At 40.8% G+C, this 27632-nt stretch overlaps 1 protein-coding gene across 3 annotated transcripts in view; it reads left to right on the forward strand.

Annotated features, from left to right (window-relative positions):
- The window catches only part of CERK (ceramide kinase), a 74164-nt gene that overhangs the window by 27383 nt on the left and 19149 nt on the right, over positions 1-27632 (forward strand). For all 3 annotated transcript variants that reach the window (XM_077834942.1, XM_077834935.1, XM_077834950.1), the window contains 4 exons: positions 380-505; positions 1403-1466; positions 13300-13445; positions 27328-27402. In XM_077834942.1, coding sequence (XP_077691068.1) covers positions 380-505; positions 1403-1466; positions 13300-13445; positions 27328-27402 — 411 coding nt within the window. The remainder of the gene's footprint in view (positions 1-379; positions 506-1402; positions 1467-13299; positions 13446-27327; positions 27403-27632) is intronic.

A 27632-nucleotide genomic window follows, 5' to 3' on the forward strand; every position in this document is an offset into this window, starting at 1 on the left:
GTTACTATGCTTATTTTTTCCAAGGAGAAGATAATATGCCTCTTTCCAGTTGCCACCTTAGCTTGTATCTTATTGGTAGCTCTGATGCCATTGTCATTTCATTTAGTGGAAAGGCAAGGTGAATGCAGAACTGCCTGAAAGTAATATGAACTTTCTGCTGCTCTTTCCATATAATAAGGAACCTATTTAATCCTCACACTAAGGAGTTTTAATAAAATCTTTTATTCAAATTGCCTCTGTTCACTAACAAAATATTTTATAAGAGTATGTATTTAAATGTAATAACTTAGAATTAAAAAATACATTTATCAAAACTGGCTTGTTTTTATACTCAAGTGCCTAACAATGTGGCGTGTTTGTTTCCCCTCTCCTCCCCCAGAATCTAGACCAAAGCAACTGCTAGTATATATTAATCCATATGGAGGAAAACGGCAAGGGAAGAGGATCTATGAACAAAAAGTGGCTCCATTGTTTAGTCTAGCTTCCATCTCTACAGATGTTATTAGTGAGTAATGTTAATATTTTACTTCAATCTCTCATTAAATATAAAATGAAATCTTTAAAGCAACTCTTCCTTACAGCTTAAGAAAATGTCTTTTTAGAATTCTGCTTTCTGCATTAATAAGTGCATGAAATGGAACAGTAACTGATTTCTAGCTAATTTAGCTATAGCCCTGCAATTCACAAATGAGGGTGATGTAGCAATGTACCATTTTATTTCAGTGACCATTTTGTAGGTAGTGATGCATCCAAGCTATTTAAGGTCTTAATTTATAAAAACAGATATCCTTCTTTTTCCACTTAAAATAAATAAATAAATAAAACTTGCCATTTAAAACTGCATAGGTAGTTACCCTGATGAAATAATTACTAAATGATACAGCGACTCACAGTGAAAAATACATGTATGTGACACTTACATTTACATTTAATTTTTTTGTTTTCTAAACAAAGAATTTTCCTCGTATGTAGTACATGCATTTCTCAGTTGTTTCCTTGTTGTAAAATCCATTAAAATGAAACATTTTGGTAAACCGAGACATTGTAATGGTTTTGTTTTCTGCTTGTATGTAATGTAGTTGTAGCTGTGTTGGTCTCAGGATGTTAGAGAGACAGGGTGAGTGAGGGAATATCTTTTATTGGACCAACTTCTGTTGGTGAAAGGTCCAGTAAAAGATATTCTCTCACCCACCCTGTCTCTCTGTCTTTTATTGGACCTCTCACCAACAGAAGTTGGTCCAATAAAAGATATTGCCTCACTACCTTGTCTCTTGTTTTCTGCTTGACAGCCACATTCATTTGGTTTTGTTTATGGAACTTATGAAACATTACTTGATAAGTTTATGAAACTTAGCTTAATAGGAAGGCTTGAGTGAATAAGTGTGTTTGTTTTTCTCCATAGTAACTGAACATGCTAACCATGCTAAGGATAACTTATTAGAAGTTAATATCTACAAGTATGATGGGTAAGTGATTTGATTTGATTTTTCCTGGCATATGTAGCTTAATTTCTGGAGAAGAGACTATTGTAACAGGGTAGTTTATGGTAATGTGATAACTTTGATGATGAGATCATTGTAATAAACAGCATTTCAAAACAGGCGTCCATCTCCTGCACCTGAATATGGATTTATTCTCAAAGGCAAAAATAGACTGTTTCAGGGGAGTCCAGTTAACCCCCTGAATTAATATTCTTCTTTGAATGGTGGTCCCTGTTGTATTCCATGGTGGGATTACGCATGTGCACCATGCACCCAGAGCCAGAGAATTTGGAAGTAGTGTCCGTTGGTCCGTGCATGTGCACTGGCTCACCTCATGCCTCCAACCGAGGTGTTAAAGGCGGGGTGGACTGACTTCCTCTCCACTTCCTTCTCACAGTCGTATGGTCCAGGTTGGAATCCTTCGTGTCCACAGCCTCTCATCTTAGACTATATCTTGTCTTTGAAAATGTCGGGTCTATCCATCCGTTCCTTAGGAGTTTACTTAGCAGTGGTCAGTCCATACCATCTACCTGCTTCAGGCTACTTGATTATCGTACATCCTCTAATCAATAGATTCTGGAAAGACTTAATAAGGACCTTTCTGCCTACTCAGAAGATTCCACCCCAATGAGACCTGAATCTTGTTCCTTTAGTACTGACAAGGCCCCACTTTGAGCTTTTAGCTACTTGTTCCATGTCCCTCCTTTCCATGAAGGTTGCCTTTCTGATAGCTGTCATGTGAGTGAGAAGGGTTGGTGAACTGGGAACAATGATGGCAGACCCTCCATGCACAGTGTTCCATAAACATCAGGTTTCTTTACATCTACACCCCAAATTCACCCCGAAGTAGTTTTGGAATTTCACTTTAACCAGACCATTCACTTACCTGTTTTTATCCTAAAACTTCACACTTCTGTAGAAGAATGAAGACTCCACTTCCTTGCTGTTTGACAAGCCTTGGCCTTTTATCTGCAGAGAACAAAACCAATCAGAAAATCCCCAAGACTGTTTGTCACCGTTGCAGAGAGAGTTAGAGAGCATGCCATGCCATCTCCACCAAGAGAATCTCCAAATAGATATCTGGCTACATTCTACTCTCCATCAACTCTTGAACACCGGGGCCTCCCAGGGGTAAGAGCTCATTCCACTACAGCGCAAGCTACAACTAAAGTCTCTTCAGGACATACCCTTCCTGGACACCTGTAAAGTGGCCATGTGGAGTTCCATTTACATGTTTGCAAGGCATTATGCCCTGATGCAAGCCTCTGCTGCTGATGCCTCCTTTGGGATGGTGGATCTCTGCTCAACCCTACTGTCCACACCGTCCTCTTCCTTAGGTAATGCTTGTCAGTCAACTAGAGTGGTCCCTATTGTATTCCATCACTCGAAGAAGAAGAAGAAGTGGTTAGTTACATGTAACTGAAGATTCTTCGAGATGTATGGTCCCTAGCTGTATTCCACAACCAGCCCTCCTTCCCCTCTGCTTCAGGTCTTCTATTATTTGCGGTGTAAAAGGAACTGGAAAGGTGGTCAGTCCGCCTTGCTCTTTATCAACTCAATCGGAGGCATGAGGTGTGAGCCAGGGTGCATGTGCAGACCAACGGATGCTACTTTCAAATTCTCTGGCTCCGGACACATGGTGCACATGCATAAATCCGCAGTGGAGTACAGATGTGTGGTTCCTATCTCGAAGAACCTCCAGTTACAGGTAAATAACCTCCTCTTACTCTTACGTGAACTTTATATGCTAAGTTAGTCTATAGTTTTATGTACCAAATAAACACACTAAAACACTTAAATTAAGGCCCCAATTCAATTAGCACATGCTTAAGTTTTTTGTGAATCAGGGCCTAAAACCAGATACAGTCATAAGCACGTTTCAGCAGAGTTCAACCACCACTCAATATTACACTTCATTCCAAATTTCTGTACTTTGTTTTAAAAGCTAAAACTTTAAAAAGTCTGGCAATGAATAATTACAGGATCCAGTCACTTTTTCCCCATTGCCAAGTAATCCTTTACCAGTAGGTACACCTCACCTGATTTAGCCACCACTCCATTTTAATTTTGCTCCTGACTTGTTCTGTAGTTGGGGATTATGCTTTTGGATGTATACTGGTGTCCTAAATTCCCTCTAAGCTGCACAGCCACGCAGCTGCCTATTAAACACCGTGCAGGTGCTCAGGGCTGCAGTAGGAAGAGATGCTTCTCCCCAAGCCCCAGACCTGCTGCGGAACCTCTCCCACAGCCCCAACCCAGCCCAGCCCCGGACCTAAGTGGGCCAGGTGACCTGGCCCGGGGAGAGGCACCTCTCCCACTCAGCCCAGGTGCTACTGTGGGGGGAGAGAGAGAGCTGGGGGGAGTCCTCTCTTCCCACCGTAGCCCCAGGGAGCCCCACTGCACCTGAAATCCCTCATCCTCAGCCCTCATCCTCCTGCACCCCAACCCTCTGCCCCAGCCCTGAGCCCCTCATCCCCAGCCCCACCCCAGAGCCTGCACCCTCAGTCAGAGCCCTCATCCCCCCACACTGCAACCTTCTGCCACACCCCAGGGCCTGAACCCCCAGCCAGAGCCCTCAGCCCCACGCAACCACATGAATTTTATGTGCACCAATATGAAGGTGGTGTGTCATATATCACCTCCATATTGGTGCACATAACAAAATTCATTCCGCACATGGGTGGGAAAAATTAGAGGGAACACTGCTGTTGACTTTGTATTAAATGTATAGAATTCAAAAGGGGTGATATTCAATTATATCAGAATTCTGTTTTCTTACAGTGTGGTGTGTTGGGGAAATGAAAATATATTTTTAAATAGAATTGGAATGATCGATCTGTTTGGTGGTATGAAATACGTGGATTATTTGGTATTATGGTTTAATGGAAATGTATTCAGACCATGCAAGAACATTGTAAAGAACATTAATATTGAATATTGGCAGCACTCCACCAAAACTTGTCCTTACGTTGCTCTTTAACAAAGTGCTGTTGTTTTTGAATTGCCCAGTTTGGCTTTTTAAATGGGCACTAAAAATTCCACTTCAAGTAGATGCAGATGTGTATTCCACTTAGATGTGTGTGCATCCAGCGCGCTGGAGCCAGAGACTTTTACTTAGCAGTACCTGTAGAGGGGAGGTGCTAACGGCTTGTGGTTGTGGCCACTTCCTTAGCTATGTGCTGCGGCGGCACCACCCTGACACCCCTCAGTTCCATCTCACCACCTGTGGCTGGAGTCTGAGCTCTGTGTGGTTGTAGTCTCACATTTTAGTCTTTGTCTAGTTTATTGTATGTATTTAGTTAGTAGTCAGTGGATAGTGGTCCCAGTGATTCCCTCACCGGGGTTTAAACATTGTCCTTTATGTGGAGGAGTGATCCCCAATAGTTACTCCCACACATAGTGCTTGCTTTGCCTTGGCAAGGCCCAACTTGAAAAGTGTTGTTCGATCTGTAGGTCATTCAAGAAGTGGACTCAGGTGACATGGGACCTCCGCCTCATGCAGCACCTACTAGTACAGGCCAGGCAGCCTGATCTGGTACTGAGGCCCTCCTCAGGCCAAAAATCACCCTTGGGCTTGGAGAGCATTGCGCTTCTCATTCCAGGACAGGCGCATCTCCAAAGAGTCAGAGGAGCTGTTCTGTTGCCAGCACTGAGGAAGAGGTCTCATAAGACCAATCATGACTGCCCCAGGTCGTGGGGCAGCTCCTCTGCCTCCCCCAGGAAAAGCATGCACTGGTTCTAGTGCACAGAATGGCATGGATACTTCTGACCCTTCCCTGGTACCAAATGCGAAGGGTAGAAACCCTGTACCGTCGACTCTGGTTCAGACTCCGGGTATCTGTTGAGTCCAGTACTGATGAGGGAGATGCTGGTACCATGTCCATGTCATCAGCATACAAGGCAGCCGCAGACGACCTCTGCCTTTTGGTCTAGACCTCCCTGTTGGTCCAGGACTTTCCCGGGGCTGTGCCACGTATAGCCCCTCCAATGGAGTGAACTGCTGAACCCTCGTGTCTGTTGGCAGGCATCCAGACGTTCCCCTCCCCATGGTGAGGATGGAGCTGGTACCAGAATTGGTACAGGGGACCTCTGCAACAGGACTGTCTTCAGCCCTGCTGCATTTGACACTGCAGATTCTCCACTGGTGGCTTTCACCATCCTTGATGTCGATTCGTTCTGGTACTGCTGTTTGCACTTGGACCTATAGGCACTGACTTTTGTTTTTGCCAGTGTGTGCTTTTGAAGAGGAGTGTGGGGCGGGGGGAGTGGAAGGGGGCACTCTGCCAGTTTTGGGGAGAGGTTATTTTCTCCATATTTATACACTTCTTCCATATTCTAGTTATTGAATTTGTCATTGATATCTTTACTATTTTAATAATTCAATTCTTATGAATTACATAAATACATTATCATAAATTACAGTATATTAAAATCATTGCAATCACTTACAAGCTGTCTTCACTAATGTCCCAGTTTAAAGACATTATGTCTCATTGTAGCTTTCTGGATGAAACTGTCAGCAATCTTATTTACATCTAATTCCCTGGTATTGTCTTGATGCACGTTAAGGACAGCTACATTATTCAGTTGTGGCTGTCCCATTGATGACTGGAGATAATTTTTAAATCTTCTGAAGTTGGAGAATGAGTTCAGGATGATACAGGCATGGTGAGAAGGATTCTTATAAATTTGCAGTACTCTGGAAACATAATGTTTCCAGAGTACTGCAAATGACTCCAAGATCTTTCTCTTGATGGATAACAGCTAATTTAGGCACCATCATTTTGTATGTATAGTTGGGATTATGTTTTGCCATGTGCATTACTTTGCATTTAACATGGAATTTCATCTGCCATTTTGTTGCCAAGTCACCCAGTTTTATGTGACTCCTTTGTAACGCTTTGCAGTCTGCTTTGGACTTAACGATCTTGAGTTATTTTGTATCATCTGCAAACTTTGCCACCTCACTGTTTACCTCTTTTTGCAGATTATTTATGAATATGTTGAATAGCACTGGGCTCAGTAAAAGCTCCTGTAGGACACCACTATTTACTTTTTCTCCATTTTGAAAATGGACCATTTATTCCTGCCCTTTGTTTCCTCTCTTTTAACTGGAGTGCCTGATCATGCTTTCAGGGTCATCTAAAGATCCTTTATTTAATTTAATGACAAGCCTTTTGTTATCTTAATCACCCTGCCTCTGTTTATAAACTCCCTTCCCCAAGAGCAGAAGTTGTAGCAGCAGAGAACTCATCACATTCCACACTCAAACTCTGGCTCCTGGGTGCTGAGCACCCACTATTGTTTTTTCTGTGGGTGCTTGAGCCCCGGAGCACCCATGGAGTTGTCACCTATGTTTGGACCAACACTACCTGTGCCATCAGCATGCTTGGTACTGCCACATCAGGAGTGCTAATTTCTGCCACTTTCTAGGTGATGGATGATTCAGACTGCCGATTGGCTCCCTTTGGTGTCACTCCACCAATGTTGCTGAGATCCTGGGGCTCCGATTCAGAGTCGGAGTCATCATCCTCCCACTCCCTGTCACCTGATTAACTCTGGGGGCTGCCAGTGGACCAGTACGGCTTCCAGGGTTGGCGTGTGTGCTCTGGCCATGGTGGAGGTCTCTGTCTCAGCCCCCTATTGGCCACCAATGCCCTACCCGTTTCAGTGGCCTTGAACTCAGTGGGATGCTACTTGTTCATGGAGATCCCATTCTTCATCCCATTCAAAGCCAGTCACCCACCAGGTTGACAGTGATGGCTTTGGATCAACCGCAAGCCTGGGCATTAGAGGTCTTCCTCCCCATGGAGGTTGAGTCCTTCCTCCCTTAGTCCTCATTGCTGGATGATGCTGAGCTGCTTGGTTCATCATCTTCTTCTGCTCCAAAGGATTTTTAAGGTGTACAAGAACCTTTTTCACTGCGCATCCATGTAGAGTTCCTCCAAGAAAACGTCTCATATTGTTTCCTCTCCATCCTGACCTGTTCACTTAGAACCAGAGCCACACACTCCATCCTGCAGTCAGCTCCCTGCACCTCATGGTATGGCTGTTGCATGGGTAAATGTGGAAGAATAGTGCTTGGAACCTGTCCAACAAGTGCTACTCAACAGTGGGAAGTCCTCCACTAGGATGGCCTACTTAGTGAAATGGAACAGGTTCTCAGTGTGGCCCATGGGACCCACCTGACAGAGGCCTCCACCCAGTACATCTTGTGATATTTGTTACATCTTCAGAAATCTGGACTTGTGCTCAGTTCACTGAGAGAGCGTTTGGCAGCAATATCAGTATTCTATCCCCCAATTCAAGGGAAGTCAGGTTTTTTTCTAATACCATAGTGACAAGATTTCTGAAGGGGCTTGTCCACTTGCATCCTCTGGTCTGAGAACCCGTCCATTGTGGGATCTAAACATGGTTCTGGTTGCTCTGATGGGCCCTCTGTTCAAGTCCATTGTATCCTATCCTGTCTCAGAAAACCACGTTCCTGATAGCCATCCTTTTGGCAAGAAGGGTGTGCGAGTTGCAGGCCGTGGTGGCTGAGTTGCTTTTCACACAGTTCTCCAAGAACAAGGTAACGCTGCGACCACACCCAATGTTTTTATCCAAGGTGGTTTCTGTTTTATCTGAATTAAGCCGCGTATTTACCAGTGTTTTTCCCTAAGCTGCACTCTTCCCCCAGAAGATCAACACCTCCATGCTTGATAACAGGCAATGTCTAGCCTTTTATATCGACATAAGAACATAAGAATGGCCCTACTGGGTCAGACCAAAGGTCCATCTAGCCCAGTATCCTGTCTTCCAACAGTGGCCAGTGCCAGGTGCCCCAGAGGGAACGAACAGAACAGGTAATCATCAAGTGATCCATCCCTGGTCGCTCATTCCCAGCTTCTGGGAAATAGAGGCTAGGGACACCATTCCTGCGCATCCTGTTTCATAGTCATTGATGGGCCTATCCTCCATGAATTTATCTAGTTCTTTTTTGAACCCTGTTATGGTCTTGGCCTTCACAACATCCTCTGGCAAGGAGTTTCACAGGTTGATTGTGTGTTGTTTGAAGAAATACTTCCTTTATTTGTTTTAAACCTGCTGACTATTAATTTCATTTGGTGACCCCTAGTTCTTGTGTTATGAGAAGTAGTAAACAACACTTCCTTCTCTACACCGGTCATGATTTTATAGACCTCAATCATATCTCCCCTTAGCCGTCTCTTTTCCAATCTGAAAAGTCCCAGTCTTTTCAATCTCTCCTCATACGGAAGCTGTTCCATACCCCTAATCATTTTAGTTGCCCTTTTCTGAACCTTTTCTAATTCCAATATATCCAATCCCTATGTATAGACGGGGCTAAACTGTTGCATGTTTTACCTTGCCTGTTCAGACCACATGAAGGGACAAGCAATCTCTGCACAGACCATCTCTAGATGGATAACATCCTGTATCAAGGCTGCATATGAAATACTTTTCACTGCACGTCTTCAGCAGATACGGGCTCACTCTACGAAGCCACAAGTGATGTTGATCGTGACATTTCCGTACTGGACGTTTGCAGGGAAGCCACGTGGTTGTCGATACATACATTTATGGATCATTATGCTATTACTGCAACTTCCAGACTGGATGCAGGTCTTGGAAGGGCAGTTCCGTAATCCCTATTGCAGCAGACTTTGAGTCCCGCCTCCGTTTTGGTGTACTATTCGTGAGTGACCTAAGTGGAATATTCATCTGCATCTACTTGAAGAAGAAGAAGAAATGGTTGGTTACTTACTGTAACTGTGGTTCTTTGACATGTATTTCCTGACCCACTCTCCATCCCCTCTACCTTGGAATCTCCTCTCATGGGTTGTCAGTGGAAAGGAATTGAGCGGGTGGAGGGGGGAATCAGGGCAGCGCTGCCTCACATAGCCAGAGGAGGGGCCACAGCTCCGAGGCACGAGCACCACCCCTTTACAGGTACTGCTAGGCAAAAGGCTCGGGCTCTGACACACTGGGTGCGCACACACCTAAGTGGAATATATGTCTGCATCACATCTCAGAGAACCACAGTTACAGTAAGTAACCATTTCTGGTCTTTTTTCCCCCCATTTTAATTGAATATTTATATAAAGCATTATAATTTAAAATGACCCAAACACTATGGTGAAAGTTAGCATACAGAGGATCAGACTTCTATCGTTTGTATTTAATTTTGTGTGTAAAAGTTAGATGGGTAAAGGTAATAAAAATAGAGGCGATTGAGGGAAAGAAACAATCTAGAGAAGAAAGGGAGAGGGAAGGAGGAGTCATAACATGGCCTACCAACGTATTCCACTATTTCTATAGAGTCTACCCATATATCAATGAACTTATCATTTTTATTATGATTGGAGATCCTTTCCATCACTGCCATATTGGTATGCCAATTGTTGGACTGGATTTTGATTTCCAGTACTAAAGAACATATCTTTTAGCCAAAAGTAGTTATGTCACAAATTTTTAGTATTTAAGTTCTATATCTAGAAAAGGAAAGCATTAAGGAGGATAGTTTAGAATACAAATCCTCAATCCCTTAGGCTCTTTTGAAAATTTCCCCTGTAAAGTTTAACATGGATAAAAGACTCTGCTTCTCCTGTCCCTCTCTTCCACTTCAACGTTAGTGTGAACTATATGCATCCTATCACAAGCACTGTATATTTTTAAACTCTTCTACTACTACTACTACCAGTCATCACTCCATCAGAATACTAATATATTTCTCTTGAGGAAGCCCAGAAAAATAAAACAAAACCCGTGATTTCTCGGAAAAGCCATTTTTTTGGAGAGATGAACCAAAATACTGAATAATTTTTATGATGGCAACAGGAAAAAAATTTCAACACCACAAATTTTTAAACTCCTTTTCTGACTTCCCAGAAAAATTCTACTCTACAATAAAATGAGGAATGTTAAGTTTAGGGAAATTGTGTGTTTTGGAGAAGTTATGGAGTGGATATTTGAAAATAGGTTTTGTACCTTAAAACTAGCTTCAGCCTTAGCTATGGACTGAATGGCTACCTTACCTCCAAAATAAAGGGGTGAATTTACAGGTGGGTTGAAGTGCTGTTTTCATGTTTGTAAGCCAGTTGTGGGGATAAATCTACACACCTGTAGAAAGGGAAACTGACCATCTGAAAATGTAGTCTAGTATATGTTGTACCCAACAATCCTCACAATGAGTTTTCTCCCTCATGTTTTCTGGGAGGGTGTGGCAGTGACCAAATATAGTAGCTCTTAATGCAGCGCAAGACCTATCCTCCTAGAAAATCACTCCCAGTATTTTCTTCAAAGTCTTCCTTAAGAAAAAGCCAGATATCCCTGTGTGTAGTCTTTATTATTCCTGAATATCTCATTTGATCTCTCTAAGTTGATAGAACATTAGATTTTTAATTGGAACTTCTTTGATCTGGCTGAGAGAAAAATCTGAACTGTCTAAAAGAAACAACACCAAAAAAAAAGGCAAAAATAGTTGTCTTACAGTAATTCAGTAGATAATTCAGGTACAGTGAAGGTCTGATCTTTAGAAGAAATAGTGACAGTTATCAAGCTGACTGCACCTCTGACCATTTCTGGTTCCCACTGCATACATGACTGCCACAAATATTTGTTTAGCTATTTCACATTTTCTCCAGTTAGAAAAAACCTTTCAAACCTGTCTATGTCTATTACCTACTCATTAGATACTTCAGCATAAAAATTGTCACTGCTACCAGATATCTCCATAATAGCCAGGCCCCAGGATGACAGTTCATAAGAATTTAATTAAAATGAGCAATAGCTCTGGAGGTATGAAAACTCTTCACTAAAGCACCATTTTTTGCATGTTGATATTCTGGTATTCACTTCCAGTTTGAGTCAAAGTAATATACCATGAATTTCTTGGTCTCTGTTATTGGCAATGGGGATTATCCTCAGAAGAGAGAGGCATCTGTTTTGTCCTGGCAATATTGAATTTGTACTTACTGTTAGTTGAGAGCGGGATAAGATTATCGTTATTTCAGTCCTACATTAATTCCAAACCAATTCCTTGCCTTCACAGTGCCATAGATCCAATCTAGAGTTGAGGCAGGAATATGTCAAGGGTCTGATTGGGTATAGAATATACTTAAGGAGGTGAGAAACTGGCAGCTGCCTTTTCTTTTGAGGTAGAATGTAGCTCAATAATATACAACTGAGAAACTGTATCTTTCTTTTAAAACAAGGTATTTGGCATAGAGAGCAAGTATTGAGCAGAAGCTAACATATATTTATAGGACTGTGACTCCAGTACTGGAGCAAAAATAGGGTTCTCTCAAAGGATAAATATCACTTGTGGATTGTCTATATGCAGGAGTTTCCCTTAACTGCTTATTTTTCTACTCTGTGCCAAGAGTTCGATCAGTTTTGACAGTGCAGCAGTTCAGTGATGACAGAATTTAAATGCTTAAATGATCAACAAATAGCATGAAAAAGTGTATTAGCATAATGGTCTGTATGTTGAGAATGATGGTGAGAACAAATTCTATTCTGATCTGTACTGTGAGTGCCTATTCCCCATACTGGTCTGTTTCATACAGATGGTGCAGAATATGCAATAGGAGTATTCTGCATGAGAAATGGGTGCAAAATAGAAATAGGTTCTGCAAGTTAGAGTACACACTGAACAAACTAGAGAGTAATTGTACTAATCCAATTGTTTTCATATATAACTTTCTACTGCTTGTATGTGTATGTTAGGGATTTAATGTGCAATTTTCTGAAGGTTTGACTAGGCTCATTCTCATAGTGCATCTCATTGGAAGATTTTTTTTTTTTTAATTATAGCTCTGAGCCCCTTTAAGATTTTTAAGGGGGTGCATTTTGTTAATATTTATGCACAGACCAGATATTATTTACCATCATGTAATACTTTGTTTCTGGTGTTACTCTTGGCTACAGACTTTGAGTCTGTCCGTCCTGAGCTTTAACTATAGTTGCTACTCCAGCTAAACTGGATTAATTTTGCGAAACAAACTCTTGCTTCTGAAGATATTTAAAACTACTTGTTGTCAGATTGTAGAATTGTCATCTTGATCTATCCAACTCTTTTATGCTTTTGTGTAACAAGACAATTTAAGATTTCAGGATTCAGCCACTTTAAGAAGGATAAGTCACTTTAGCTAATATATAAGCCTTTGTACTTTTGAGACTTGAGGCTCCAATTGTCTACCATTTTATAAACTTACATGGTTTTTAAATGTATAAATGTTCAGTTCAGGATTCAGAGTATGTCTTTTGATAGTAATTGTGTGTGATGTAGCAGTTGATTAAAATTAATAGAAAAAACAGATTAAATGGAATTGCATATTAAAGGAATACAAATATCGTACTTCTTTCTGAAACTACATATGTTAACTTACAAATTTATTTATAAACATACCAATTAAAAAAGAGGGGAGGAATTTTTACTTTGTTTAATTTTGTATTTGAGGGCTTTTTGTGTACAGTCTGTTTCAGTGTTTTACTTGTATAGTTAGTTTCCACTAATGTTTGTGTCTGTTCACAAAGCAACAGGGGAAAGAAAAAGCACATTTTAAAAACACAGGAGAAAATTGTTGTAAAGTTACAAAATGGGGCAGGGGGACTCCTGTAGTTCCTGCAGCTATCTTGTTTTATTTGTTTGTTTGTTTTAAATATAATGTTTTAAGTTGACTGTGTCCCTTTTTTATAAATCATAAAGGTGAATAGGGAGAACAAAGTGATGACTGTAAGTGGCGTTTGTGCTAATTGGAACATTTAATGTGTTTTTTGACTGTTAGCATGCATTCTAACTTGTGTTTTCTGGCAGTATTGTTTGTGTTGGTGGGGACGGAATGTTCAGTGAAGTGATGCATGGTCTAATTGGAAGAATACAGAAGGATTCTGGCATAGATCAAAATAATCCCAAAGCACCATTAGTCCAGTGCAATATAAGGATTGGCATAATCCCTGCTGGTAAGAATGAAAAAGGGTTAACTTTCAGTTTACGTTATTTATTAATGTAGTAACTTTCTGTAGTCAGGCCTGCCTGTAGAATTAAATATGAACAGTAATGCTCCATAAAGCTATTGGTGAGCCAGCATAAATAGTGATGGCTGCAATGTCTTGTTTGTGGGAGAGGGAATTTACATGAGGGGGAGGAAGCAAAAATTAAAGTATCTGATAAAATTATTATTGTAGTGCCTAAGAACTGCTTTCTTGTTTAGTGTTCTGGGGCTTACATATGCTAATACAAATGTTATTAAAAAAAGGAATGGTGAGGGAAAATTATAAATTTGCACTAAAAAACACTCACTGAAAGCATTATCAGTTGAAACCCACTGAATAGAGGCTAAACACTTTATTCTGTACAGCGAAAGGAGCCCAATATTCTATCTGTTTTCATCACTGGCTAACTATGCAAGTGTTGAAATCCGTTTTGTGGGATAGAAACCACAGCCTCTCCTCTCTCAATGCTTCTGTCACAAGAAGCATAGAACCATTGGAGAGCCAGTCCACAGGATCCAGAGAGAGGTGCATATTATGATGTTCTTCTTGCTCTGTAGTCATAATGCCTGCAGAAGCCCTGCTGCTAGCTTCCTTCAATATCTCAGTGAGGTGCTGGTCCATTCCAATTCACTATGATAGCCACCCTTTTCAGGCTAATTATGACCACTGCTAGTGAGCATCATTGTTCAAAACTTTTTCCTAAGTGAAGTTCTTTGACAAAGTAGATTTAACTGCAAAAACTAATCCAAAGAGCATCTTTGGCACTTGAAAATTAATGACCCATAGAGCCAAAAAAAGAGATCCCTAAGGTTCCATTCAAAATGTGCTCTGGGCTGGAGGGAGGGCTTCCTCTTCCAATACTGGAATTAATAATACTCAGGGGTATCTCCAGAACTACAGATGAGTGTGGGCATACAATTGTTCAGGTAAGGCACAGAATTATCCTGTGTTGACAATCACATGACTGCCTTTGAGTAAATTACTAAAATTTGAAGTTAGAGTTGTGATAAGCAACAAAACACTGAGTGTGCTGATGGTAAATAATGAAAAATTCTGAAATTTAGTATTTTTAGTGAACATAAAGGTTAAATTTCCTCATTTACTATTTTAATTGTTATTTACCCAACTCTCACACCTGTTCATTTAGTCTTATAGTGTAGTGAGTAAAACAAAGGTACTATATATCTGAGGTGCTTTATATAAATCACTCTGTGGAGAGATTTTCATGTGTTCCTCCAAATAATACTAATGAAGAGACACACTTGTATCCATTTGCAACTCAATTAAACTTATGGGAACAAAATCTGAATTGCTTTCTCACGCCTTAACTCTTTGCTTGGGCAAAATTTCCATTGACTTCAGTAAAGATTTTTTTTGTCTGAGTAAAGTATTCTGGGTTTGACACATGCTCATCTGAAAACATTCGTCTGTTTATGGTGTTAGTGATCTAAAGAAGGTACGGGTAAAAAGCATAACTCTAATGTTTAGGTTATGGCATAATTATACTTTTGTTGGGAGGAATAGGTTAAAATGGAGTTGAAATGCTTTTGCTTTTGTAGCGTACCAATTTGTCACCAACTGACATTTTGTTAAATGTACATATTTGGGGTTATCGTTTTTCCTGTCTGTTTTTAAAACAATCTTCGCTGATGTTAAAACAGTATTAAACTTAAGTTCTTTTCTTGTACAATCCTTTATAGTCTATTTGTTATAAATGTGAGTTGTTTGCTTTTTGCTTTCATTTTGTCCACTGTACAGCCATTTGCTGTATGTGAATTTACATTGTATCCTTGTCCTGTATTTTGCAAGGTTTTATATTAAACACATTCTCTTAATATAGTCATAATTTTACTTTTGGATCTGAATAGTGATTTTGAAAAATATATTTAATGAACATGTTTAAGGAAGTTAACCTCTAAATTATGTTACACACTCTTCTGGAGAACAAATTTAAAATATAAATCCTTTATATATAATAAGTATTGGTAAAGTATGTGGTTTTTTTTGTTTTGGTTTTTTAATGTTGGAAATAGGGGGAAAGGCAGGGAGTCTTTTCTTAATGTTTTATTCCTAAATAAAGATGGGAAATTGGTAAAGGGGTACATACGTATAGTGTATACATTAATATTTTCAGTAATTTATATAGATCTGTGCACTGTACAAATCTTAAGGCTCGGTTTCAGGTCCTCTTAAATCATAGGCACCAGATGGCCACGTGTGAATCAGTCAGTGACATACTTGAGGAAAAGTTGCAAGAATTCTCCCCTAATTCCTGGTGAACCTACTCACAGCGGTAGTCCTGGTGCTCACCTGAGTGCAATGTCTGTTAGGTTAGAGTTTCTGTAGTGCTGTCTTTCACTGATGGGACAGAACTATGGCTACAAAAATATTATACATTGTCATATTGCAAATGGAAATCTGTTTCTGAAATCTGTCATTTACAGAGTGCATATAGCTATTCATTTTTCCTTTTACATATTAGTAGACAAGTATTGAATTTTTATACTCAACAGTTCTCAATTTAATTATCTGTTAGTGGGTGTTTTGGGGGCAAGTGAGGGGAGAATTAAAATCTTAAAAGTGACAGGCAAAGGCATACTGTCTAGCATCTGATACTTTTTGAGGGGTCATAAGACTGGGAAGGGTGGGAAAAAATGCAACGAAGTTCTAAGCAAATAGGTTTGGGGGCAGCTATTCAACGCCATCTACAATTGGAGGAATAGAGCTTTGTCTCTGCAGCAACATGCCTTCTGTGGCCTGCAGCATGTCACAAGCTCCACGTGGAGGATGCAGGAGCGATGTGGCGAGATCGGGGGAAAGAGGAAATTTCCACTCCCCACCCCGTTCCTGTACATGGGGCAGCAGGCCAAATGAAATATTCTGGTGGGTTGGATGTGGCCCATAGACCACAGTTGGCCATTCCTTTATTTTGGATCTGGTTGTTGCACAGCGGGGGGCTGATATGGAGGCACTGTGCAAGTGCACTGAGTGCACATTGATTAATCTGGGCCTGGTCACCCCCCATAGTTTTCAAAGTAGACTGTTAAGATGGAGCATTCATCTGTGAAAAGCCAACCTGAATACTCCGTTCCAGGAAGGTTGTGTTTGGAGGTGAGCCCCAAGGGGACTGCGGCATGAAAAAGTTTGGAAACTGTTGTGTTAGTGTATTAACTTGTGTATAGTGTATTGTATTGTGGGACAAAAGGGAAATTTTACAATATAGTCTGTCATGCTATGCCAACTTTCCAATTAATAGTAAGTAGGGCTGTCGATTAATCGCCGTTAACTCACGCAATTAACTCAAAAAAATTAATCGCAATTAAAAAATTAGTAGCTATTAATCACAGTTTTAATTGCACTGTTAAACAATAGAGAATACCAATTGAAATTTATTACATTTTTGATGGTTTTCTACATTTTCAAATATATTGATTTCACTTACAACACAGAATACAAAGTGTACAGTGCTCACTTTATATTTTTTATTACTAATATTTGTACTGTAAGGATGATAAACAAGAAATGGTATTTTTCAGCTCACCTCATATAAGTACTGCAGTGCAATCTCTTTATTGTGAAAGTGCAATTTACAAATGTAGATTTTTTTTTGTCACATGACTGCACTCAAAAACAAAACAATGTAAAACTTTAGAGCTTATGAGTCCATTCAGTCCTCCTTCTTCAGCTAAGACAAACAAGTTTGTTTACATTTACAGGAGATAATGCTGCCCACTTCTTAATTACAATGTCACCTGAAATTGAGAACAGATGTTTGCATGGCACTTTTGTAGCCAGCATTGCAAGGTATTTATGTACCAGATATGGTAAACATTTGTATGCTCCTTCATGCTTTTGCCACCACGCCAGAGGGACGTGCTTCCATGCTGATGGTGCTCGTTAAAAAAATAGTGCGTTAACTAAATTTGAGACTGAACTCGTTGGGGGGAAATTGTATGTCTCCTGCTCTATTTTACCCACATTCTGCCATATATTTCATGTTATAGCAGTCTCTGATGATGACCCAGCACGTGTTTGTTTTTAAGAACACTTTCACTGCAGATTTGACAAAACCCAAAGAAGGTACCAATGTGAGATTTCGCTACAGCATTCGACTCAAGGTTTAAGAATCTGAAGTGCCTTCCAAAATCTGAGAAGGATGAGGTGTGGAGCATGATTTCAGAAGTCTAAAAAAGCAACACTCCGATGCGGAAACTATAGAACCGAACCACCAAAAAAGAAAATCAACCTTCTGCTGGTGGCATCTGACTTAGATGATGAAAATGAACATGCTTCGGTCCACGCTGCTTTGGATCATTATCGAGCAGAACCCGTCATCAGCATGGACACATCCCCTAGAATGGTGGTTGAAGCATGAAGGGACATATGAATCTTCAGTGCATTTGGCACGTAAATATCTTGTGACACCAGTTACAACAATGCCATGCAAACACCTGTTCTCACTTTTAGGTGACATTGTAAACAAGAAGTGGGCAGCTTTATCTCCTGCAAATGTAAACAAACTTGTTTGTCTGAACAATTGGCTGAACAAGAAGTAGGACTGAGTGGACTTGTATGCTGTAAAGTTTTACGTTTATTTTATTTTTGAACGCAGTTTTTTTTTTTTGCACATAATTCTACATTTGTAAGTTCAACTTTCATGATAAAGAGATTGCAGTAGAGTACTTGTATTAGGTGACTTGAAAAATACTATTTTGTTTTTACAGTGCCAATATTTAATAAAAATAAATATAAAGTGAGCACTATACACTTTGTATTGTGTGCTGTAATTGAAATCAATATATTTGAAAATGTAGAAAACAGCCAAAAATATTTAAATAAATTGTATTCTATTATTGTTTAACAGCGCGATTAATCCCAATTAATTTTTTGATCGCTTGACACCCCCTAATAGTAAGAGAGAGTGTGCAATTAAAGTTTTGTTGGAAATTCAGAATATACCCCAGAGTTTAAACAAACCATTTAAGAGCAGATAAAAGTAAGATGATGCGTTTGTAGCAGGAACCATTATTCTAGTTGAAGCTTTTGTTCTTAGTTTCCAGCAAACACAGCGTTAAACTAAGTGTTCACACTACTTACAAACCTTTCATTTTCCCTTCCTTCCTTCACACAGCTTACATTTAAAATGTCCCATTCCAACTTAAACGTGTGTTGCTTTTGAAACAGTTTTTTCTTTCACATCAAATTCAAGTTTCTTGTCATCAAAACTCCTCATAACTCATTCACCTATATCTTTGCCCATCACTCATCTTTCTTCTGCCTTGTGACCACACTTTTTTTTTTCATCTAGACAGAACATGCCCCTGTGTGTGCACAGAAAACTGAAGAAAGTGCTGTGGTGATAGCAGGATACCCTTAAGAAGGAAGTCAGTAGGGAAAATGTAATAGGAAGCAGGGTAAAATGTTCAAGAAAACTGTGGATAGTGTAAGAGAGAACCAATGAAGCAAGGAAGGAAAAAGCTATTTGATAACCTCCCTGGAGGGAAAAAAAAGTGATGACTCTGCTAGTATGAAGGTCAACTAAGGTAGAATTATGCTTCTTATGTGGGTCGTATTTCATGTTTTAAATCAATATATAAAACTGAATAATAGTTCTAGGTAAAGATAGTTTGAGACCAGTTCAGATTCATTAGAAGTAAAATAGGGAGAGCCCTATTTGGCGATGGTAGCTGTACCTTTGACCTTAGTACTACCAGGGTAAGCACTTTTTTTCAGACAGGCTTCTCGGACTACTCTTCTCTCTTGCTTTGTTGGTTTCCTCTCTTACACTATCCCCAGCTTTATTGTACACCTCAGCATGCTTTCTATTACATTTTCCTTACTGACTTTCTCCTTTTGGGGTATCCTGCTTCTGCCAATGCACTTTCTTCCATTTTCTTCTCCATTCAACTACCTCTTACAAATCCAGAGAATCCTTCTGGCTCAGAATACCTTCCCTCCTTCTGTTAGACATACCCTATTTCACTGTCTTAGGAGTGTTCCAGCACTAGTAACAACTTGACAAAAGACTTTTATATTGCAATGCAGTAACAATGGATCCACCTGTCTGTAAAACTTCTCTTGAAACACTGGATTGCTTTCTGTCAGTGTCATCAAATGGACTGGAAGAAAGCAAATATAACACTACTTTGGTGTCTTACTATGTTCAGAGAGAAGTAGTATGAGTTCTTCTATGCCAACAGAGAACGGTTTCCAAGAATGTATCCAATCTCCCTTGTCAACTCACTAGATTGAAGAGTAATTTAAAAAGGTGTGTGGTGCCTGTGCATTATCTGTCTTAAAACACTTGTGTAGGTGCATGAAAGGGAAAATGTTAAGCTTCTTACTTTAGTTGTATTGTATTCTGTTTAATGCGGTGTTATCCTGTGGCTTCTCTTCACCTCAGAGTGGTAAATCTTTTTCTCATGAACTAGAGAGGACTCGCTGTGCTGCCATAGGGCTGCTGCCCCCTTTGTCCCCCTCCCTCCCCGATCCCTGCAGGTGCAAGGTGCAGGAGCAAGACTGTGGTGTTGAGGGGGCAGAGCAGGGTCCTGGGGGGAGGGTGTCTCTTTTCTGCCCCATACCTTGCCCCTACCGGGAGCGGTACAGCAAGCGTTCTGCAGCCCTGCTGTCTTAGGAATAAGTGAATGGGGCAGAGCAGACCCCTGCGTCTGAGGCTGCCAGGAGAAGAGAGTGAGAGAGAGCAAGCCCCTGGTTACATGGGAGGCTACCCTGCTGCTGAATGGATTCTGCCCCCTCAATTATCTGAACTCCTAATTATCCAGATAAAATCTGTGTTGCACATACTATTTGGTTAAGCAGTGGTATACTGTACCACATGAGCCTTGGATACTGAAGCCATACACCTATAAAATTGCTATGGAGCACCTTTTCATACAGGTGGCCAATTGTAGTACCCTGATCCAACCATGACCACAAGTAACTGTTCGGGGCTAGGAACATGTGGTGAGCAGTCATTCTCTCTCAAGACAGTTTACATACATTGTGAGCAAACCACTAAATGACACCCTCTGCAGCTATTTGACTCAGGATAGATTGTCAGAACATAGGGCAAATACCCCCAAATTCACCAAGCCAGTAATAAGAGTATTCCTGGATCACTACACTAGTTTTACCATGGAATACAGGCCCCTGTTTATCACCCAGGCAAACTAGACTTTATGATGTAAGGTTATTAAAACCAAAACCACTTCATATTAGATTATTCCAGTTCCAAATACCAATCAGTCACCGCTGGTTACTGGATACTTCAGTATTTTACCCAAAACAATGGTGTTAGTTTACTAAGGATTGGCTAACTAAAGATTTATTAATTTAAAAATTGAAATGAGAGTTAAGAAATTAAAGCAAATAATATACATTACAGGTGAATTAGAGGTTGTAGTCCAAATGATAGTATAGATGTAGAAGCTGTTAGAATCTTTTCATAAGTCCACAGGGCTTCCCAAAAATGAATTCTGAGGATCTCTGTCTGTATGCGTAGATCTCTCGCTGCTCGCCCAGAGTTCAGGCAGTCCAGAAATGAATCAGAGAGCAGGATCATTCCCATGGTCCAGTATTTGTAGTTGGAAGCAGCTTGGTGAAGGTTATTGGCACAGTATAGGTAATGCAGACAGTTAGAGTGTCTCTAGTGTTAAGCCAAAGACCCTTGGTTTGAAGTTAACTACCTACTTCCCATGCATACACAAACAATTCAATTACACTGATTTACATTAGGCAATGACTGGCCATTCATTAAAACATGGACAGATAAATGAGGACAATACAGGAAATATTCATTAGTTCCTTGCGGTATATACACATCTTTGATCGTAAGGCTAATTAAGTACAGGATATAGACAGATGTAAGCATACAAACACCATTTTCCTTGATTTCTTGTCCAAACAAGTGAAGGAGCTGGTGTCTGCTAGCCCATTTAACATCCCTTTGATACTTACACACGATTGAATTGCAGTGCGTCTTGACATGCCTTTAAAGGTTACAGACAGGTGAACTGGCCTATTGATTCTAATCTGAGCTGGTTTGTCAGCATCACAATACCCTCTTGGAATGATGTGAAGAATTATTAAAGGAGTGGGCCATCCATGTGCTGTATCAGTGTTTTGTTTCTCTGTGATGGCTATACTCTAGTACCTGAGAGCATCAAATTAGTAATGCTTCACACTGCTGTTTACTGTTCAGACCTTGTGTGGCTAACTGACTGTTGGAGTTCCATCTGCTTAGACCAGGTCTGAATATGGAACTAAAGTTTCTGTTCAGCTACTGCAAAATCCCTGACCTAGATGAAGGCAGAAAGGCTAAGTGACAAACAAGGAATTCACACCTGAATGCTCAGATCCTATTCAGATCTTCAAGCAGTTATGATATTAACTAAGAGGATAACTAGAGGGTCATCTGCTTTCTTCCCTAACTGAACCAAGATATGATAGAGTTCATGCATGCATCAGGGTCTTCCACAAACTGCAGGCAAAATGAAATGGAAAGATTTGGTATAGCATTTCTACATGCCAAATCTCTGAACAGCTATTGCTACTACGAAGCCCCAAATTTGGCTCCTTACCATCTGCCATCCATCATGTTTGTCACCACCTTAAAAGAGAAATTGGAGTTCTGTGTGCTGTGCCAAACCACTTGCCCATGACAATGTGTCCTGAACTATGCGCTGGTCTCACAGAAAAGTCCCTCCATCACACTTACTGTTTCCTTTGGAGTTTGATTCCATTATGTGTGTTTGCCTCCTTTTGCTGTCAGGGCCTTACTCATTAAAACCTCTTGATCACTGTGGCCAGCTTCTGCAAAATGTTCATATGAGATGGAGCAGCCTCCTCTCTTGTGCCCTTAAGTGGAAGTGGTGATGACAGTCTCCTGGACAGTGAGAGAGAGGGAAGGATTTTCCCTGCCCCTGTCTACCAGCATGTATTCCCTGGTTTCCTCTGAAGTGATTAAAAAAAAGAATGGAGAGTAGATTTGAAATCCATGAATCATTCATCCTTTAGCATGTTTCTCAGCGTCTGAATTGGCCTTGTGAAAATGGAGTAGTCTGACTTGGCCTTTGTCCAGTATGTCTGTGCTGTGTCTGAAAACAGGCAGGTGGACAAAGGTGTTTTTCAAGGCTTATGCTATCAATTTTGGAGGAGTTTGGGGAGGAGAAGGGCCTACAGACCCTTAGCAAGTCTCAGCTAGGTGTTGGTTCCTCGCAAGATCTTATCTTTGACTTGGCTAATTTAATCTTCCTTGATCTTTCTCAACGCACATTCCTAACCCTTGTTTGGGCTCCCATAGGCAAGTTTCCTCCTGCTCAGTCTGCATTAAAAGCTGGTTCTTCACCTGAAGGGAAATAATCACAGTATTTTATAATCTAAAATTGGATGTATCTTATACATCCTTTATGTTATGGTTTTAAATTAATCCTGTGAAATACTTCAAACAGCATAAAATAGCTTTCCTTTATTGAATAGATCTTCTTATGCTTTTATCTTCTAATGCTAAATGTGTTTTGTATGTTAAATATCTATACATGTACATAAGAGAGGCTGAAAATTAAAGGGATGCTGTCACATAAAAAAATCATTTTGAATAAAACCTCCATATCTGTGCTGCAGCAAACACCTTTGGTTATTAAAGATGAAAAAATCAAACGTACTCCTCACTGTGTGTGCTGGGTTTCTTTGCATTAATGAGGAGACTGAAAATAAACTAGAGTCAATTTCATTTCTTTACACTTTGCTTTTCTAGTCAACTTCACTTGCAGGCTTACATGTGTTTGTACAATACTGAACTGTTTGAGTTTTAAACACAACAGGGGCTTACTTTAAAAAAAAAACAACCGGTCCTATTGGAATCTTAAAAATGCATAGAAACAAATCTCTTGGGCTTAGATTTTGTAAACATTTGTTTTTATAAAACCTAAATATTTAGCAAAAATTCACTATATCCTTTCAAAATAGCAAAACCTATTTACACAAAGCTAAAATTATACCCCCCCCCCAACCCTCCAGCCTATGTAGGGACAAAAATAGAATATGAATTATTTGCTCTGCTATAAAGAGCAAAATTTAGTTTTAACAACTGTAATGGTTCTCAGGGTATCCAGAATTGAGAGTCACCGTGTTACCCACTGCCTCGAGCATGAGAGAGTCTTGCCTGTATTTGGTTGGGTGTCAGCTCCCCAATGCCACCAGCTTTTCAGCCACTCAAGCACTTTCCTCCAGCCTGTGACTTCACTTTACAGACTAACATGAGGTGCACCCCTTGTCCTTTTGAGTTGTTTCCCTGTGATATCCAGCCCCTGCCACTGGCTACTAACAGAAATTCCAGGAGCAGTTTACCAGTTTTATCTTAATCTACTGCCCCTGATTAACACACAGCACTTGTATGGTTTATTTAAGAATAAAGATTCCGCTGGAAGCAAGAGAGAGTGATGAAAACAAATGATTACAATACAAAATAATAAAACGTGAACCTGAGCCTACACTTATTAATAGTTACCTTCGTTATCTAAAAAGTAGATTTCTGCACCCACCCCCCAAGTTCAGTCTGTGGCTGGCTTCACGTGAACCAGGATCTAATTTTTCATGAGAACACCTTGCTTCTCTAGGTGTCTCCACAGCGAAAGGATTCAGGGTACCTTCCCCTCCTTAGTGTTCTACTGAAACAGTGTTTTATTTCTGTTCATAGATAGGGTGAACCCCTGTCTTGCTGTAACATTTCTTTTTTACCCTCAAGAGGTTTTCATAGAATAGAATCATAGAATATCAGGGTTGGAAGGGACCTCAGGAGGTCATCTAGTCCAACCCCCTGCTCAAAGCAGGGCCGATCCCCGACTAAATCATCCCAGCCAGAGCTTTGTCAAGCCTGACCTTAAAAACTTCTAGGGAAGGAGATTCCACCACCTCCCTAGGTAATGCATTCCAGTGTTTCACCACCCTTCTAGTGAAAAAGTTTTTCCTAATATCCAACCTAAACCTCCCCCACTGCAACTTGAGACCATTACTCCTTGTTCTGTCATCTGCTACCACTGAGAACAGTCTAGAGCCACCCTCTTTGGAACCCCGTTTCAGGTAGTTGAAAGCAGCTATCAAATCCCCCTCATTCTTCTCTTCTGAAGACTAAACATCCCCAGTTCCCTCAGCCTCTCCTCATAAGTCATGTGTTCCAGTCCCCTAATCGTTTTTGTTGCCCTCCGCTGGACTCTTTCCAATTTTTCCACATCCTTCTTGTAGTGTGGGGCCCAAAACTGGACACAGTACTCCAGATGAGGCCTCACCAATGTCGAACAGAGGGGAACGATCACGTCCCTCGATCTCCTGGCAATGCCCCTACTTATACATCCCAAAATGCCACTGGCCTTCTTGGCAACAAGGGCACACTGTTGTCTCATATCCAACTTCTCGTCGATTGATTGCTGTTGCCTCTGATGGTTTTCCATTGAAAATCTTGGGGTTGAACAAGCCCAAACAATTGAGCTTTGTATTGTATCACCAGCAAAATAGGCAGAGTGGTAACTCCCTCCTGCTTGAATGGGCCATCATCAACACACATTATCCCCTGGTGACTAATTTTTACTCCAAGTCCATAAAGCATGCTTTCAATATAAGTACATTATTCATTAAATATTACTTGTACATAAACCTCACGATTATGAATCTTGACAAGTTATTAGTTTTCTGTAGGTACCTTACATAGGTAAATATCCTGTAAGACATGTTTGGTGAAGTGAGTTTGTCAGATCTGAGGTGAGAGTTGTTTGCAAAGAACAGGGGGGACCTTTTGACCACGAACCTCTGTCTCATACCAACTCTTTTCCAGTATATTGGATTTATCACAAGCTGTTCCTCTTCCAAACAAAAGTATGTATTAATAATAAATATGCTACTTTAATACAAAGGCACAGGTATATCTACTAGTTTTTGCAGTTTTTGTTGTATCTTTACTCCAGACAAACATTTGTGCAATCCAGATGCTTAGATAAAGTTACTGACTAATTATACAGAGTCTAGAAACCAGTAATTTTGTACTGTGGTAACAATTTTTTTTTTAAGTGGGAAAGAAGGGATTTTTGTACAGAAAAAAATAAGATTGCAAGTATTTTCTGTAAGGACCCAATCAAATTAATGGGTGAAAATATAAGTAACTTAAATATATTTAATACATATTCATATTTACACAGTCTATTTGCCCCAAATCAATTTGCCCTTTCAAAAAAGAGTGAGGATTGGTGGACTAGGAGGATGATGCATGCAACAGTCGTTCATGTGTTAGGGTATGTCTACACTAAAAACTTAAGTTGACCTATATTAGATTGACTTACAGCCACGGCAGCGATTACTATAGTGGTGCATGTACACACTATGCTCTTTGGGTTGGTGGTGTGCGTCATCACCAGGAGTGCTTCCACTGACCTAAGAGGGGCAGTGTGGGGAGCTGAGAGCCTGGTCTCCCAGCTGGAAGCCTGGATGCCCCACAGGCTCCTTGGCTTTCGGCGAGCTGCCGCCTCCCACTTCATCTCCCCGTTCCCCCCGGGAGTGGGGGTAAGCCGCCCAGGGCTTCTCGCCTCTCTGTTCCCCGCCATCAGTGTGGAAAGCTGCTCGGGGCTTCTCGTCTTCCTGTTCTCCACTGGGAGTGAGGGAAGCCACCTGGGGCTTCTTGCTCCCTGTTCCCCGCTGGGAGCAGAGGAAGCCGCCCGGGGCTTCTCGCCTCCCCATTCCCCGCCAAGACGGGGGTCCAGCTGCCAGGGCTTCTTGCCCCCTGGGAGTGGGATCCAGCCGCCAGGGCTTCTTGGCCCCTGAGAGCAGGGCCAAGGTGCCTGGACTTCACACCCTGGCTCCCAGCTGGGAGCAGGGTCCATTCTCACCCGGTTCCCAGCTGGGAGTGGGGTCCAGCCAATTGGGCTTCTCACCTCGGTCCCAGCTGAGAGCGTGGTCCAGCTGCTTGGGATTCCTTCCCCATCGCTCAGCCGGGAGCAGGATCCATTCTTGCTCTGGCTCCCAGCTGGAAGCAGGGTCCAGTCACCCAGCTCTCCAGGGAAGAGGGAGGGCAGCTACAGCCTATCTGCCCAGCTTTCTTGTCAATTTCACAGCTCCACTGGGCAAGAGAGCTAACAGCGATGTAAGTAACACAGTATCTACACAGACACTGCGTCGCCCTAACTACACTGACATAAACCCTACAACTCTTGCGGAAGCGGAATTATTATGTCGGTATAGTAGCACACTTACATTGGCAGGACAAGGCTGTAGTGTAGACACTGACATAATTAGGTCAAGGTAAGCTGCCTTACATCGACCTAACTCTGTAGTATAGATCAGGCCGCAGTGATGAAAAAGCAGTACCTAAAGGTGCATCCCTATGTCCTAAGGAATTGTGCCCTAATGCTGTGAATTGACTGGTATGGAGTGGATTGCTTTATCTTTTTTTTTTTTTTAAATGAGGTTCCAGTGAGCAGGGATTTCTGAACTTGGGGTGCAAAGTGGCAGAAGCTGCCACTCCTGTCCATAGGCTGAGATAAAGACTGTGCCATTGTCCTTTCGCTGAGGTAGAAGCAGCTTCTACCTCCCCAAAACCAGCATTCTTCAGTGCATAAAATGGAAGTATGTGGACTTTGTTCAGAGAGGAGTAAATTTCACTCAAGGAGGAAATCAGTATTCTAATTTATTTGTTATAATTTTCCTATCCATATTATTGCTTGGTTTTATTCTATTTCCGCATTTAGGAAAAGGGAATAAAAAGTGATGAGAGGATAGAATGTTTTTATCTGAACGACTACATGTATAGAGCAGTATTCTCTCTATTATTAAAAGATAAAAAATGAAAAGCATTTATTTTTTACAGGTTCAACAGACTGCATATGTTATGCAACAGTTGGTGTCACTGATCCAGTAACATCAGCACTACATATTATTGTGGGTAGGTTTTCAGCTTACAGGTCATTAACTTCTTTTCAAGACCTTAACATATCCAGAATGATCATCATTTCTGTTGTGTAAGAATATAGTTTGATTATAATAGATAAATAAAGTATGAACTGTTTGCTAGTGAGGTGTGTGTGTGTGTATCTCACTAGCAAACAGCTCATATTTTATTTATCTGTCTATCTATCTGATGCTAAAGAGAGCTGCATTAAGATTGGATGAGCA

This window comes from Eretmochelys imbricata, chromosome 1 (genome assembly GCF_965152235.1).
Source record: "Eretmochelys imbricata isolate rEreImb1 chromosome 1, rEreImb1.hap1, whole genome shotgun sequence".
NCBI lineage: Eukaryota > Metazoa > Chordata > Testudines > Cheloniidae > Eretmochelys > Eretmochelys imbricata.